At 54.2% G+C, this 17,713-nt stretch overlaps 1 protein-coding gene across 1 annotated transcript in view; it reads left to right on the top strand.

The window, feature by feature from the left end:
* The first annotated feature begins 7,819 nt into the window (after positions 1-7,819).
* LOC146335209 (uncharacterized) overlaps positions 7,820-17,713 on the top strand; it is a 30,487-nt gene continuing 20,593 nt past the window's right edge. Inside the window, exons 1-3 of the mRNA XM_084822324.1 lie at positions 7,820-7,995; positions 15,845-15,879; positions 16,892-16,931. Of these exons, the coding sequence (XP_084678450.1) occupies positions 7,820-7,995; positions 15,845-15,879; positions 16,892-16,931 (251 nt within the window). The remainder of the gene's footprint in view (positions 7,996-15,844; positions 15,880-16,891; positions 16,932-17,713) is intronic.

Genomic DNA, 17,713 nt, shown 5'->3' with positions numbered 1-17,713 from the left:
GTGAAAGTTACACTCCCGGGCATGATTCCCCCCCCCCGCGCTCGATGCACTTCCCCCACTCCGTGAAAGTTACACCCCCGGGCATGATTCCCCCCCCCCGCGCTCGATGCAGTTCCCCCACTCCGTGAAAGTTACACCCCCGGGCATGATTCCCCCCCCCCGCGCTCGATGCAGTTCCCCCACTCCGTGAAAGTTACACCCCCGGGCATGATTCCCCCCCCCCGCGCTCGATGCACTTCCCCCACTCCGTGAAAGTTACACCCCCGGGCATGATTCCCCCCCCCCGGACTCGATGAAGTTCCCCCACTCCGTGAAAGTTACACCCCCGGGCATGATTCCCCCCCCCCGCGCTCGATGCAGTTCCCCCACTCCGTGAAAGTTACACCCCCGGGCTTGCTTCCCCCCCCCGCGCTCGATGAAGTTCCCCCACTCCGTGAAAGTTACACCCCCGGGCATGATTCCCCCCCCCCGCGCTCGATGCACTTCCCCCACTCCGTGAAAGTTACACCCCCGGGCATGATTCCCCCCCCCGCGCTCGATTCAGTTCCCCCACTCCGTGAAAGTTACACCCCCGGGCATGATTCCCCCCCCCCGCGCTCGATGCACTTCCCCCACTCCGTGAAAGTTACACCCCCGGGCATGATTCCCCCCCCCCGCGCTCGATGCACTTCCCCCACTCCGTGAAAGTTACACCCCCGGGCATGATTCCCCCCCCCCGCGCTCGATGCAGTTCCCCCACTCCGTGAAAGTTACACCCCCGGGCATGATTCCCCCCCCCGCGCTCGATGCAGTTCCCCCACTCCGTGAAAGTTACACCCCCGGGCATGATTCCCCCCCCCCGCGCTCGATGCAGTTCCCCCACTCCGTGAAAGTTACACCCCCGGGCATGATTCCCCCCCCCGCGCTCGATGAAGTTCCCCCACTCCGTGAAAGTTACACCCCCGGGCATGATTCCCCCCCCCCCGCGCTCGATGCAGTTCCCCCACTCCGTGAAAGTTACACCCCCGGGCATGATTCCCCCCCCCGCGCTCGATGCAGTTCCCCCACTCCGTGAAAGTTACACCCCCGGGCATGATTCCCCCCCCCCGCGCTCGATGCAGTTCCCCCACTCCGTGAAAGTTACACCCCCGGGCATGATTCCCCCCCCCCGCGCTCGATGAAGTTCCCCCACTCCGTGAAAGTTACACCCCCGGGCATGATTCCCCCCCCCCGCGCTCGATGCAGTTCCCCCACTCCGTGAAAGTTACACCCCCGGGCATGATTCCCCCCCCCCCGCGCTCGATGCAGTTCCCCCATTCCGTGAAAGTTACACCCCCGGGCATGATTCCCCCCCCCCGCGCTCGATGCAGTTCCCCCACTCCGTGAAAGTTACACCCCCGGGCATGATTCCCCCCCCCCGAGCTCGATGCAGTTCCCCCACTCCGTGAAAGTTACACCCCCGGGCATGATTCCCCCCCCCCGCGCTCGATTCAGTTCCCCCACTCCGTGAAAGTTACACCCCCGGGCATGATTCCCCCCCCCCGCGCTCGATGCAGTTCCCCCACTCCGTGAAAGTTACACCCCCGGGCATGATTCCCCCCCCCGCGCTCGATGCAGTTCCCCCACTCCGTGAAAGTTACACCCCCGGGCATGATTCCCCCCCCCGCGCTCGATGCAGTTCCCCCACTCCGTGAAAGTTACACCCCCGGGCATGATTCCCCCCCCCCGCGCTCGATGCAGTTCCCCCACTCCGTGAAAGTTACACCCCCGGGCATGATTCCCCCCCCCCGCGCTCGATGAAGTTCCCCCACTCCGTGAAAGTTACACCCCCGGGCATGATTCCCCCCCCCGCGCTCGATGAAGTTCCCCCACTCCGTGAAAGTTACACCCCCGGGCATGATTCCCCCCCCCCGCGCTCGATGCAGTTCCCCCACTCCGTGAAAGTTACACCCCCGGGCATGATTCCCCCCCCCGCGCTCGATGCACTTCCCCCACTCCGTGAAAGTTACACCCCCGGGCATGATTCCCCCCCCCGCGCTCGATGCACTTCCCCCACTCCGTGGAAGTTACACCCCCGGGCATGATTCCCCCCCCCGCGCTCGATGCACTTCCCCCACTCCGTGAAAGTTACACCCCCGGGCATGATTCCCCCCCCCGCGCTCGATGAAGTTCCCCCACTCCGTGAAAGTTACACCCCCGGGCATGATTCCCCCCCCCGCGCTCGATGAAGTTCCCCCACTCCGTGAAAGTTACACCCCCGGGCATGATTCCCCCCCCCCGCGCTCGATGCACTTCCCCCACTCCGTGAAAGTTACACCCCCGGGCATGATTCCCCCCCCCCGCGCTCGATGCACTTCCCCCACTCCGTGAAAGTTACACCCCCGGGCATGATTCCCCCCCCCCGCGCTCGATGCACTTCCCCCACTCCGTGAAAGTTACACCCCCGGGCATGATTCCCCCCCCCCGCGCTCGATGCAGTTCCCCCACTCCGTGAAAGTTACACCCCCGGCATGATTCCCCCCCCCCGCGCTCGATGCACTTCCCCCACTCCGTGAAAGTTACACCCCCGGCATGATTCCCCCCCCCCCGCGCTCGATGCAGTTCCCCCACTCCGTGAAAGTTACACCCCCGGGCATGATTCCCCCCCCCCGCGCTCGATGCACTTCCCCCACTCCGTGAAAGTTACACCCCGGGCATGATTCCCCCCCCCCGCGCTCGATGCACTTCCCCCACTCCGTGAAAGTTACACCCCCGGGCATGATTCCCCCCCCCCGCGCTCGATGCACTTCCCCCACTCCGTGAAAGTTACACCCCCGGGCATGATTCCCCCCCCCCGCGCTCGATGCAGTTCCCCCACTCCGTGAAAGTTACACCCCCGGGCATGATTCCCCCCCCCGCGCTCGATGAAGTTCCCCCACTCCGTGAAAGTTACACCCCCGGGCATGATTCCCCCCCCCCGCGCTCGATGAAGTTCCCCCACTCCGTGAAAGTTACACCCCCGGGCATGATTCCCCCCCCCCGAGCTCGATGCAGTTCCCCCACTCCGTGAAAGTTACACCCCCGGGCATGATTCCCCCCCCCCGCGCTCGATGCAGTTCCCCCATTCCGTGAAAGTTACACCCCCGGGCATGATTCCCCCCCCCGCGCTCGATGCAGTTCCCCCACTCCGTGAAAGTTACACCCCCGGGCATGATTCCCCCCCCCGCGCTCGATGCAGTTCCCCCACTCCGTGAAAGTTACACCCCCGGGCATGATTCCCCCCCCCGCGCTCGATGAAGTTCCCCCACTCCGTGAAAGTTACACCCCCGGGCATGATTCCCCCCCCCGCGCTCGATGAAGTTCCCCCACTCCGTGAAAGTTACACCCCCGGGCATGATTCCCCCCCCCCGAGCTCGATGCAGTTCCCCCACTCCGTGAAAGTTACACCCCCGGGCATGATTCCCCCCCCCGCGCTCGATGCAGTTCCCCCATTCCGTGAAAGTTACACCCCCGGGCATGATTCCCCCCCCCCGCGCTCGATGCAGTTCCCCCACTCCGTGAAAGTTACACCCCCGGGCATGATTCCCCCCCCCGCGCTCGATGCAGTTCCCCCACTCCGTGAAAGTTACACCCCCGGGCATGATTCCCCCCCCCGCGCTCGATGAAGTTCCCCCACTCCGTGAAAGTTACACCCCGGGCATGATTCCCCCCCCCGCGCTCGATGAAGTTCCCCCACTCCGTGAAAATTACACCCCCGGGCATGATTCCCCCCCCCGCGCTCGATGCAGTTCCCCCACTCCGTGAAAGTTACACCCCCGGGCATGATTCCCCCCCCCCGCGCTCGATGCACTTCCCCCACTCCGTGAAAGATACACCCCCGGGCATGATTCCCCCCCCCCGCGCTCGATGCACTTCCCCCACTCCGTGAAAGTTACACCCCCGGGCATGATTCCCCCCCCCCACGCTCGATGCACTTCCCCCACTCCGTGAAAGTTACACCCCCGGGCATGATTCCCCCCCCCCGAGCTCGATGCAGTTCCCCCACTCCGTGAAAGTTACACCCCCGGGCATGATTGCCCCCCCCGCGCTCGATGCAGTTCCCCCACTCCGTGAAAGTTACACCCCCGGGCATGATTCCCCCCCCCCGCGCTCGATGCAGTTCCCCCACTCCGTGAAAGTTACACCCCCGGGCATGATTCCCCCCCCCCGCGCTCGATGCAGTTCCCCCACTCCGTGAAAGTTACACCCCCGGGCATGATCCCCCCCCCCGCGCTCGATGCAGTTCCCCCACTCCGTGAAAGTTACACCCCCGGGCATGATTCCCCCCCCCCCGCGCTCGATGCAGTTCCCCCACTCCGTGAAAGTTACACTCCCGGGCATGATTCCCCCCCCCCGCGCTCGATGCAGTTCCCCCACTCCGTGAAAGTTACACCCCCGGGCATGATTCCCCCCCCCGCGCTCGATGCAGTTCCCCCACCCCGTGAAAGTTACACCCCCGGGCATGATTCCCCCCCCCCGCGCTCGATGCAGTTCCCCCACTCCGTGAAAGTTACACCCCCGGGCATGATTCCCCCCCCCGCGCTCGATGCACTTCCCCCACTCCGTGGAAGTTACACCCCCGGGCATGATTCCCCCCCCCCGCGCTCGATGCACTTCCCCCACTCCGTGGAAGTTACACCCCCGGGCATGATTCCCCCCCCCGCGCTCGATGCACTTCCCCCACTCCGTGAAAGTTACACCCCCGGCATGATTCCCCCCCCCCCGCGCTCGATGCAGTTCCCCCACTCCGTGAAAGTTACACCCCCGGGCATGATTCCCCCCCCCCGCGCTCGATGCACTTCCCCCACTCCGTGAAAGTTACACCCCGGGCATGATTCCCCCCCCCCGCGCTCGATGCACTTCCCCCACTCCGTGAAAGTTACACCCCCGGGCATGATTCCCCCCCCCCGCGCTCGATGCAGTTCCCCCACTCCGTGAAAGTTACACCCCCGGGCATGATTCCCCCCCCCCGCGCTCGATGCACTTCCCCCACTCCGTGAAAGTTACACCCCGGGCATGATTCCCCCCCCCCCGAGCTCGATGCACTTCCCCCACTCCGTGAAAGTTACACTCCCGGGCATGATTCCCCCCCCCCCGCGCTCGATGCACTTCCCCCACTCCGTGAAAGTTACACCCCGGGCATGATTCCCCCCCCCCCGCGCTCGATGCACTTCCCCCACTCCGTGAAAGTTACACTCCCGGGCATGATTCCCCCCCCCCGCGCTCGATGCACTTCCCCCACTCCGTGAAAGTTACACCCCCGGGCATGATTCCCCCCCCCCGCGCTCGATGCACTTCCCCCACTCCGTGAAAGTTACACCCCCGGGCATGATTCCCCCCCCCCCCGCGCTCGATGCACTTCCCCCACTCCGTGAAAGTTACACCCCCGGGCATGATTCCCCCCCCCCCGCGCTCGATGCAGTTCCCCCACTCCGTGAAAGTTACACTCCCGAGCATGATTCCCCCCCCCCGCGCTCGATGCAGTTCCCCCACTCCGTGAAAGTTACACCCCCGGGCATGATTCCCCCCCCCCGCGCTCGATGCACTTCCCCCACTCCGTGAAAGTTACACCCCCGGGCATGATTCCCCCCCCCCGCGCTCGATGAAGTTCCCCCACTCCGTGAAAGTTACACCCCCGGGCATGATTCCCCCCCCCCCGCGCTCGATGCAGTTTCCCCACTCCGTGAAAGTTACACCCCCGGGCATGATTCCCCCCCCCGCGCTCGATGCAGTTCCCCCACTCCGTGAAAGTTACACCCCCGGGCATGATTCCCCCCCCGCGCTCGATGCAGTTCCCCCACTCCGTGAAAGTTACACCCCCGGGCATGATTCCCCCCCCCCGCGCTCGATGCACTTCCCCCACTCCGTGAAAGTTACACCCCGGGCATGATTCCCCCCCCCGCGCTCGATGCAGTTCCCCCACTCCGTGAAAGTTACACCCCGGGCATGATTCCCCCCCCCCGCGCTCGATGCACTTCCCCCACTCCGTGAAAGTTACACCCCGGGCATGATTCCCCCCCCCCCGCGCTCGATGCAGTTCCCCCACTCCGTGAAAGTTACACCCCGGGCATGATTCCCCCCCCCCGCGCTCGATGCACTTCCCCCACTCCGTGAAAGTTACACCCCGGGCATGATTCCCCCCCCCCGCGCTCGATGCACTTCCCCCACTCCGTGAAAGTTACACCCCCGGGCATGATTCCCCCCCCCCGCGTTCGATGCACTTCCCCCACTCCGTGAAAGTTACACCCCCGGGCATGATTCCCCCCCCCCGCGCTCGATGCAGTTCCCCCACTCCGTGAAAGTTACACCCCCGGGCATGATTCCCCCCCCCCGCGCTCGATGCAGTTCCCCCACTCCGTGAAAGTTACACCCCCGGGCATGATTCCCCCCCCCGCGCTCGATGCAGTTCCCCCACTCCGTGAAAGTTACACCCCCGGGCATGATTCCCCCCCCCCGCGCTCGATGCAGTTCCCCCACTCCGTGAAAGTTACACCCCCGGGCATGATTCCCCCCCCCCCGCGCTCGATGCAGTTCCCCCACTCCGTGAAAGTTACACCCCCGGGCATGATTCCCCCCCCCGCGCCCGATGCAGTTCTCCGACTCCGTGAAAGTTACACCCCCGGGCATGATTCCCCCCCCCCGCGCTCGATGCAGTTCCCCCACTCCGTGAAAGTTACACCCCCGGGCATGATTCCCCCCCCCCGCGCTCGATGCAGTTCCCCCACTCCGTGAAAGTTACACCCCCGGGCATGATTCCCCCCCCCGCGCTCGATGCAGTTCCCCCACTCCGTGAAAGTTACACCCCCGGGCATGATTCCCCCCCCCGCGCTCGATGCAGTTCCCCCACTCCGTGAAAGTTACACCCCCGGGCATGATTCCCCCCCCCCGCGCTCGATGCAGTTCCCCCACTCCGTGAAAGTTACACCCCCGGGCATGATTCCCCCCCCCGCGCTCGATGCAGTTCCCCCACTCCGTGAAAGTTACACCCCCGGGCATGATTCCCCCCCCCGCGCTCGATGCAGTTCCCCCACTCCGTGAAAGTTACACCCCCGGGCATGATTCCCCCCCCCCGAGCTCGATGCAGTTCCCCCACTCCGTGAAAGTTACACCCCCGGGCATGATTCCCCCCCCCGCGCTCGACGCAGTTCTCCGACTCCGTGAAAGTTACACCCCCGGGCATGATTCCCCCCCCCCGCGCTCGATGCAGTTCCCCCACTCCGTGAAAGTTACACCCCCGGGCATGATTCCCCCCCCCGCGCTCGACGCAGTTCTCCGACTCCGTGAAAGTTACACCCCCGGGCATGATTCCCCCCCCCCCGCGCTCGATGCAGTTCTCCGACTTCGTGGAAGTTACACCCCCGGGCATGATTCCCCCCCCCGCGCTCTATGCAGTTCTCCGACTACGTGAAAGTTACACCCCCGGGCATGATTCCCCCCCCCCGCGCTCGATGCAGTTCCCCCACTCCGTGAAAGTTACACCCCCGGGCATGATTCCCCCCCCCCGCGCTCGATGCAGTTCCCCCACTCCGTGAAAGTTACACCCCCGGGCATGATTCCCCCCCCCCGCGCTCGATGCAGTTCCCCCACTCCGTGAAAGTTACACCCCCGGGCATGATTCCCCCCCCCGCGCTCGACGCAGTTCTCCGACTCCGTGAAAGTTACACCCCCGGGCATGATTCCCCCCCCCCCGCGCTCGATGCAGTTCTCCGACTTCGTGGAAGTTACACCCCCGGGCATGATTCCCCCCCCCGCGCTCGATGCAGTTCTCCGACTACGTGAAAGTTACACCCCCCGCATGATTCCCCCCCCCCCCCCGCGCTCGATGCAGTTCTCCGACTTCGTGGAAGTTACACCCCCGGGCATGACGCCCCCCCCCCCATTGTTTTTGCTCAGCTATAAAGGCAGGATGAGCCGCCAAGGCTCTGTAGATGTGCGGCGGTGCTCGAAGGAAGCAGAAGTAGAACCCGCAGGTGTGTCGTGTCTTAACAAAGCTTTGCGGTGAGTTCGGCGTTGGAGTAAACAGCGGAAAGGGACTTGAAGAGATGATAATTATTCTCATTATTTATTCCGGACATTTTCACTGCAAGCCCAGGCATGTCTAAAGAAAACCGGAGAAGAGAACAATCTTCAAACCAGGGTTGTATGCCAATGTGTCCATTTTCAGTTTGCGAATGAGAGAGTAGCCACACTCACCCTCCCCTCCCTCCCAAATTTGGGTCTTTATTACTTCTCCCCTTTTTAAAACTATTTCTGAATTTTGTATGTTTTAATGTAATTAATGAGGTTAGAAAATGGTACCAGTTTTTGCAACTATTTCTAATGAGTTTTAATTGTATGTTTTCAATGTAATTAATGAGGATAGAAAAATAGTACCGCTTTTTATTATTTATTTTATTTATTTATTGTATTTATATCCTGCCTTTTCCCCCTCAACTTTTTAAATTGAGTTTTAATCGAATGTGTCCTATGGAATTAATGAGGATAGGGAAATATTACAATTTTTTCAACTCTTTTTAGTCAGTTTTGATTGCAGGTGTCTGGTGTAATTAACTGTATAAAGATATTATAACTTTTTCAACTTTTTAAATTGAATTTTAATTGCAGGTGTTCAATGTAATTAATGAGGATATAAAATTATTACCTCTTTTTCAACTAACAAAACACAAACATTACATAGGAATTGCAGTTGCAGTTAATAGGACTCAGGGGAGCATCAGTACATTAATACCATTATATTTATCCACAGAAGTTCATCAGGGGTTTAAGATTTAGTGGTGATTATCGAAATGTATCTTTACATGTCTGTCTGTGACATGCTGGTGGTTTTCTCTGGGAACCTTGTTTGTCAATAAAGTCAGTGAATTGATGCCTGACTCTGGATGCGCCTGATCTCGGAAGCGAAGCAGGGTCAGCCCTGGTTGGTCCTTGGATGGGAGACCGCCTGGGAATCCGGCTTCCTGCACTGAGCGGGGGGTTGGACTTGATGGCCTTGTAGGCCCCCTCCCACCCTGTGATTCTATGAGTCTATGAATTTGTACTAATTTCTGTGGAAGCTGTCAAGTTCTTTTTGTTGCCTTAGAGTGCAATCCTATGTCCCCTAGACAGCGTCCGGGGGAGACAGGATGTTTTGGTTTCATGGCTCGGAGCCAGGAAACCGTGTTCCTCTTCCGCTCATCTTCTCCCTTGCAGCCGGCACAGAGAGAACCATGCTGGATGTGGTCCCGGGGCCAGGGAGCAGACTGCGGAATCTGTTTTAGGCAGCTTCCTATGTAGTCTCCAGCCCAGTTTCCACCCCCTCCCCAAGTCTGCAGTTAGAAACTGAAAATCAGATGTCTAAGGCAAACTGCAGGGCAGCCAGATATACAGACTGACTCCCTCAATAGGACTGCACCTTTATCTGTTAGTTTTTCAGCCAACACAATACTCCAAAGAATATGGTAAAGAGTGCTGCTAGTAACTCGTTTGGTTTTACCAGCATTGCAATTCTATGCATGTCTATTCAGAAGTACCCCTTCATGGATCACTGCCTTATAGAATAGTAGGGTTGTTGTGGCGAAGGGGCTTGTGTAACTCAGTGAAGCCATAAGCTATGCCGTGCAGGGCCACCCAAGACGGACAGGTCATGGCAGAGAGTTCTGACAAAATGTGGTCCACTGGAGAAGGAAATGGCAACCCACTCCAGTATCCTTGCCAAGAAAACCCCATGGAACATATCACAAGGCTAAAAGAGATGACGCCGGAAGATGAGCCCCTCAGGTCGGAAGGTGTCCAATATACTACTGGGGAAGAGCAGAGGGTATTTCCAAGTAGCGCCAGAAAGAGTGAAGCGGCTGGGCCAAAGCCAAAAGGACACTCAGCTGTGGATGTGTCTGGTGGTGAAAAGAAAATCCGATGCTGTAAAGAACAATATTGTTTAGGAACCTGGAATGTCAGATCAATTAATCAAGGTAAGCTGGAGGTGGTCATACATGAGATGGCAAGATTGAACATCAACATCTTGGGAATCAGCGAACTAAAATGGACAGGAATGGGCAAATTTAATTCAGGTGACCATCATATCTACTATTGTGGGCAAGAATCCCTTAGAAGAAATGGAGTAGCACTCATAGTCAACGAAAGGGTGGGAAAAGCAGTACTGGGGTACAATCTTAAAAACGATAGAATGATCTCAGTACGAATCCAAGGCAAACCATTCAACATCACAGTAATTCAAGTCTATGCCCCAACCACTGAGGCCGAAGAAGCTGAGGTTGATCGGTTCTATGAAGACCTACAACACCTTCTAGAACTAACACCAAAAAAAGATGTCCTCTTCATCATAGGGGACTGGAATGCTAAAGTAGGAAGTCAAGAAATCACCGGGATAACAGGCAGGCATGGCCTTGGTGTACAAAATGAAGCAGGACAAAAGCTAATAGAGTTTTGCCAAAAGAACATGCTGATCATAGCAAACACTCTTTTCCAACAGCACAAGAGGCGACTCTACACATGGACATCACCAGATGGTCAATATCGAAATCAGATTGATTATGTCCTTTGCAGCCAAAGATGGAGAAGCTCCATACAGTCAGTAAAAACAAGACCTGGAGCTGACTGTGGCTCAGATCATGAGCTGCTTCTTGCAAAATTTCGGCTGAAATTGAAGAACGTAGGGAAAACCACTAAACCATTCAGGTATGACCTAAATCATATCCCTGATGAATATACAGTGGAGGTGAGGAATAGATTTCAGGGATTAGACCTGATAGTCAGAGTGCCTGAGGAACTATGGACGGAGGTCCGTAACATTGTTCAGGAGGCAGCAACTCAATCCATCCCAAAGAAAAAGAAATGCAAGAAAGCCAAGTGGCTGTCTGATGAGGCTTTACAAGTAGCTGAGGAAAGAAGGGAAGCAAAAAGCAAGGGAGAAAGGGGAAGATATACCCAACTGAATGCAGAGTTCCAGAGAATAGCAAGGAGAGACAAGAAGGCCTTCTTAAATGAACAATGCAAAGAAATCGAGGAAAACAACAGAATGGGAAAGACTAGAGATCTCTTCAAGAAAATTGGAGATCTCAAGGGAACGTTTTGTGCAAAGACAGGCATGATAAAAGACAAAGAAGGCAGGGACCTAACAGAAGCAGATGAGATTAAGAAGAGGTGGCAAGAATACACAGAAGAACTATACAGGAAAGAACTGAATGTCCCTGATAGCCATGATAGTAATGTCCTTGATAGCCATGATAGTGCGGTCACTGAACTTGAGCCGGACATCCTCGAGAGTGAAGTCAAGTGGGCCTTAGGAAGCATTAGTAACAACAAAGCTAGCGGAGATGACAGTATTCCAGCTGAGCTATTTAAAATCCTAAAAGATGATGCTGTTAAAGTGCTGCACTCAATATGCCAACAAATTTGGAACACTCAGCAATGGCCGCAAGACTGGAAAAGGTCAGTTTACATTCCAATTCCAAAGAAGGGCAACGCCAAAGAGTGTTCAAACTACTGTACAATTGCACTCATTTCACATGCCAGCAAGGTGATGCTCAAAATCCTACAAGCTAGGCTTCAGCAGTATGCGAACCGAGAACTACCGGAAGTACAAGCTGGGTTTCGAAGAGGCAAAGGAACTAGAGATCAAATCGCCAACATTCGCTGCGTCATGGAGAAAGCAAGAGAATTCCAGAAAAACGTCTATTTCTGCTTCATTGACTACGCTAAAGCCTTTGATTGTGTGGATCACAACAAACTGTGGCAAATTCTGAAAGAGATGGGAGTACCAGACCACCTTACCTGTCTCCTGAGAAACCTGTACGAGGATCAAGAAGCAACAGTAAGAACCAGACATGGAACAACCAAGTGGTTCAAAATTGGGAAAGGAGTACGACAAGGCTGCATATTGTCACCCTGCTTATTTAACTTATATGCAGGGTACATCATGAGAAATGCCGGGTTGGATGAATCAGAGGTCGGAATTAAGATTGCCGGGAGAATTATCAACAACCTCTGATATGCAGACGATACCACCCTAATGGCAGAAAGTGAAGAGGATTTAAAGAGCCTCTTGTTGAGGGTGAAAGAGGAGAGTGCAAAAGCTGGTTTGAAACTCAACATTAAGAAAACTAAGATCATGGCATCTGGCCCCATCACTTCCTGGCATATAGAAGGGGAAGAAATGGAAGCAGTGACAGATTTTACTTTCTTGGGCTCCAAGATCACCGCAGACAGTGACTGTAGCCATGAAATTAAAAGACGCTTGCTCCTTGGGAGGAAAGCTATGGCAAACCTAGACAGCATAGTAAGAAGCAGAGACATCACCTTGTCAACAAAGGTCCGTCTAATCAAAGCTATGGTTTTCCCAGTAGTAATGTATGGCTGTGAGAGTTGGACTATAAGGAAGGCTGAGCGCCGAAGAATCGATGCTTTTGAACTGTGGTGCTGGAGAAGACTCTTACAAGTGCCCTGGACTGCAAGGAGGTCAAATCAGTCCATCCTAAAGGAAATCAACCCTGAGTGCTCATTGGAAGGACAGATGCTGAAGCTGAACCAATATTTTGGCCACCTAATGCGAAGAGAAAACTCCCTGGAAAAGACCCTGATGCTGGGAAAGACTGAAGGCAAAAGGAGAAGGGGACGGCAGAGGATGAGATGGCTAGATAGCATCACCGATGCAATGAATATGAACCTGAGCACATTCCGGGAGAGTGCGCAGGACAGGAAGGCCTGGCGTGCTATGGTCCATGGGGTCACGAAGAGCCGGGCACGACTGAACGACTGAACAACAACAACAACAACAACAACATTCAGAAGTACGATTGAGTTCTGTTCAGCAGGGATGGATGGGAGTCAACTTGGATGTCTGTGGGTGGTTCATAGAATCATAGAAGAGTAGAGTTGGAAGGGGCCTATAAGACCATCGAGTCCAACCCCCTGCTCAATGCAGGAATCCAAGTCAGAGCAGCCCCAACAGATGGCTTTCCGGCATCATAGAATCCTAGAAGAGTAGGTTTGGAAGGGCCTATAAGACCATTGAGTCCAACCTGATGGCTCGAGGGCCTTGTAGGCCCCTTCCAACCCTCATATTCTATGATACTATTCTATGAACCCCCTGCTCAGTGCAGGAATCCAAGTCAAAGCATCCTTGACAGATGGCTGTCCAGCCTCATCTTGAATGCCTCCAGTGCGGGAGAGTCCACCACCTCCCTCGGTAGCTCCATTGTTGTATTGGTTTACAGGAGATCTCGAAGGATTTCTGGATGTGTGTGTTCTTTAACAATATCAACATCTTCCACCCACCCCAAAATATAGGCGGCTCAAATGAAAAAACCAACCCCCCAAAAGAGGGTGGTTGTTGTTGTTTATTTGGTCAGTCACTTCCGACTCTTCGCGACTTCATGGACTAGCCCACGCCAGAGCTTCCTGTCGGCCGTCGCCACCCCCAGCTCCCCCAAGGTCGAGTCTGTCACCACCAGAATATCATCCATCCATCTTGCCCTTGGTCAGCCCCTCTTCCTTTTGCCTTCCGCTTTCCCTAGCATCAGCGTCTTCTCCAGGGTATCCTGTCTTCTTATTATGTGGCCAAAGTACTTCAGTTTTGCCTTTCATATCCTTCCCTCAAGTGAGAAGTCTGGCTTTATTTCCTGGAGTATGGACTGGTTTGATCTTCTTGCAGTCCAAGGCACTCTCAGAATTTTCCTCCAGCACCACAGTTCAAAAGCATCTATCTTCCTTCGCTCAGCCTTCCTTATGGTCCAGCTCTCGCAGCCATAGGTTACTACGGGGAATACCATTGCTTGAACGATGCGGACCTTTGTTGTCAGCGTGATGTCTCTGCTCTTCACTATTTTATCAAGATTTGTCATTGCTCTCCTCCCAAGAAGTAAACGTCTTCTGATTTCCTGGCTGCAATCAGCGTCTGCAGTAATCTTTGCACCTAGAAAGACAAAGTCTGTCACTTCCTCCACGTTTTCTCCCTCTATTCGCCAGTTATCAATCAAGCTGGTTGCCATAATCTTGGTTTTTTTGAGGTCTAACTGCAACCCAGCTTTTGGTGGTAGGAATGGATTCCCCCCCCCCCCGATACTGGGCTGAGATACACTCCGAGGTGCCCTGTTTGTTAATTCTGTGTCTGCCTCCTCTTTCTGAGCCACTGTTTTGTTCTCGGAAGAAGCAAGGTAGGTCTTATTCGCTTGATGTCAGTGATGGATTGTATAGGAGTGCAGCTTTACAGACAGGTTTCTAGCAAAAAGCTTGCTAACAGTGCAATCCTATACATATTTAAACAGAAAAAAAACCCTGCAACTCACAGCTACATTCTCCCAGCATAGCTGACTGGGGCATGCTGGGAGTTGTAGTCAGTTTTCTGTCTAATTGTGGATAGGGTGTCAATTGGGCCTCCAAGGGGAGGGCATTCCACAACCGGGGTGCCACAGCAGAGAAGGCCCTCTCACCAACCATGGGGTACGCCTGTGTGCTGTAAGTGCTCAATAAAGTCTCCTTGTAAGCAAACCTGGATCTGGCTTTTCACTATCTCAGCACCTCTAAACCTTAGCAGCCCATGGCCAGGGCAATACAATGTCCCGCCGTAGTGTATGTCTTGCACTGGTGAGATGCAGAGGAGGGCCCCTCCAACAGATCTCAGTCCTTGGGCAGGCATATATAGGGAGAGGCGCTCCCTCAAATATCAAGGCCCCAAGCTGCTTAGGGCTTCAAATGTCATCACCAGCACCTTGAATCCCAGCCAGAAGTGTTTTGGCAGCCCATGCAATTTCTGGTTAAGAGAGTCTGCCATGTAGTGACTGAATAGGGTACTACAGACTTCAACCACATAGATACATTTAAATTAATTATAATTGATGTGTGTGTGGTTTGTTTTTTTATATAAAAACAAACCTGAGGGGTACAACTGCAAAGTCCCCTTAGTCTGCATGCCAGGTTTGCGGTGTCTTGGAGTTCCACGGTCCTGGAGGACATACAAACAAACACTCCCACTGAGGCAGTAAATCTTTTAAAAAAATGGATTGGCCGCCATTTTGTTTCAAGATGGCAGTTGAAATTTTCATGATGCCTAAAGCCATCCCAGATAGAGATAGAACAAATCCTAAAAGTTTCATAACGACCGGAGGTGAGGTTTTAGAGTCCATCACAGGCATACAAACAAACACATATGCATAGCCACTAGCCAGGGTTGACGTCTGGGGCTGATGTCGAGGGCCCCACAGCCGGAGGGAGGGAAGTGACTACCCTGAGAATGACGTGATGAGGGCAGTGGCAAACTGGCCCAGTGTCAGCATTTGGGCTGGCATTAGCATGCCTGCCCAGCCCACCAGGTGCTCACCACAGCATCCTTCTTATTTTTAAAACGTTTTATAGTTGGGGCGGCCAGCTGGACATTAAGATTTGTTTTCAATGACAAAATAGTGCTTATTCCCAGGTTCATACAACGCGACAACCCAGAGTACAGGTTGAGTATGGGCTGTCGTCAAACCATGGGTTGTTGTTGAACCATCATGGGGTGTTGTTTTGTGTGAACCCAGCCCACTAACAAACCATGCTTTATTAACCATGAACAACTCACAGTTCACAACCCAGCAACAAAATAGGTTCTCTTTGTGAGTTGTTCGTGGTTGACAAGCCATGGTTGGTACTGCAGCTGGGTTCACGCAACACAATAACCCACGATTCAACAACAACCCATCCTTGACCCGTACTCTGGCTGGTCATATTGTGTGAACCAGGACAACATGTTCAGAATCAGGGCAGCAAAAGCGAGCTCCATTTTATTGTTCCACGATGGTGCTGTGATTTAAGTGAGCTAAAAATGGGCTTCTCCTGCAGATCTTAATACCCAGGCTTTTTTTTCCCCTTGCAGAATCGACATGAACTCAAACAAGAAAAATCGCAAAAGTAAGGCATGCCCCCCCACCCTCCGACGCGGATTTGGATAGCAGTGTTTTCCTTGCAGAAATTATTTGTGGGTGACGGTTGGGGTTAGGGTAAAGATTTTGAACCCTATATTGCTATAGAGCTAGGTTTGGGGGTTGGGAATGTGGAAAATAACTAAGGCAAAGCCATGTTATCTCGGCTTCTTCGTGCCTACATAGCAGATTTCTCAAAGGCCTAAAACTGTTGTCTCTGTTTCTTCCATATTGAAGGAGAAACTGCTAGGACAGTAGAGATAAGTTACCTTGTTGGCACAGCAACTCACCCCACACCTATGAATCATTGTGCTTCCAAAATAATTGGGTCATAAATCTTGGGAAAGTTGCAGAACTCTCAGGAAAGAAGCTGGGGGTGGTGGTTCAGTAAAAGCTCAGTTGATAATGAGCAGACATGCATGCTGGGCTTGGCTGATGTCACTTATTTAGCCACATTATGATTATAAATGTAACTGGTGAGTGTTGAACTGTGCGGCCTCTAGGTTGACAGAGCTGCCTTCGTTGTACACGAATAAACTCGAGTTGGGTCTTACCCGGTTGTCCAGAGCTTAATTGGAGAGCAGCTGGGCATGGACCTCCAAGCCCAGTTTTGGACTTTTACCACAGGAAATGTAAGCATTGCTGAAATCTTGGCCTCCACATGATGTGATGCTGGCACAGAATTACTGGGGGCAAGCAACAAGGATTATTTTATGAATTTCGGGCTTGTATCTTGTTACCCTGTGAGGTGCAATTCTACTGGATTGCTTTCTGCTCCGATCTTGGAGGCTTACAAAAATCCTATGCTCAGGATGAGGGGAGTGATGAAGGTGATTTTCAACTCCTCCTTTACGTTCTGAGGCAGAACTTGAGAGGCCTTTGGATCCAGCCTTTCCTTGACTTCTCGTCTCCCCACCCACCCTTCACGCCCCTTTCCTACACGCCCCAACTATGTCCTGCAATTAGTTCTTACATTAACTTCAGGTTGTTTAACCTCCCAGGATCACCACACAAGCAGCAAGAAAAAGAAAATATAGAAAGGTATTTCAACATTTTTATTAATGACTTGGAGGAGGAGGTGCAGGGAATGCTGATCAAATTTGCAGATGACACAAAATTGGGTGGGATAGCTAATACTTTGGAAGACTGAAACAAAATTCAAAGTGATCTTGATAGGCTGGAAACAGAAAGTTTCTGGGCAGAAAACAACAGAATGAAATTTAATAGGGATAAATGCCAAGTTCTGCACCTAGGAAAAAGAAACCAAATGCACAGTTACAAGATGGGGGATACTTGGCTCAACAACACTACAAGTGAGAAGGATCTTGGAATTGTTGTAGGTCACAAGCTGAATATGAGCCAACCATGTGATGTGGCTGCAAAAAAGGCAAATGCTCTTTTGGGCTGCATTCATAGAAGCATAGCTTCCAAATCCTGGGAAGTACTAGTCCCCCTCTACTCAGCACTAGTTACGCCTCATCTAGAGTACTGTGTCCAGTTCTGGGCACTGCACTTTAAGAAGGATGCAGACAAGCTGGAGAGGGTTCAGAGGAGGGCAACAAAGATGATCAGGGGACTGGAAACAAAGCCCTATGAGGAGAGACTGAAAGAACTGGGCCTGTTTAGCCTTGAGAAGAGAAGACAGGATAGCACTCTTCAAGACCTTGAAAGGTTGTCACAAAGAGGAAGGCCAGCATCTCTTCTCAATCATTCCAGAAAGCAGGACACGGAATAATGGGCTCAAGTTACAGGAAGTCAGATTCTGGCTGAACATCAGGAAAAACCTCCTGACTGTTACAGCAGTATGACAATGGAACCAACTA

The sequence above is a fragment of the Heloderma suspectum genome, chromosome 15, assembly GCF_057233095.1.
Source record: "Heloderma suspectum isolate Gila_16-S chromosome 15, 16-S_ref, whole genome shotgun sequence".
Lineage (NCBI taxonomy): Eukaryota > Metazoa > Chordata > Lepidosauria > Squamata > Helodermatidae > Heloderma > Heloderma suspectum.
The sequence above is the reverse complement of the archived record's forward strand: the minus strand, read 5'-3'. Positions and strand labels throughout refer to the sequence as shown.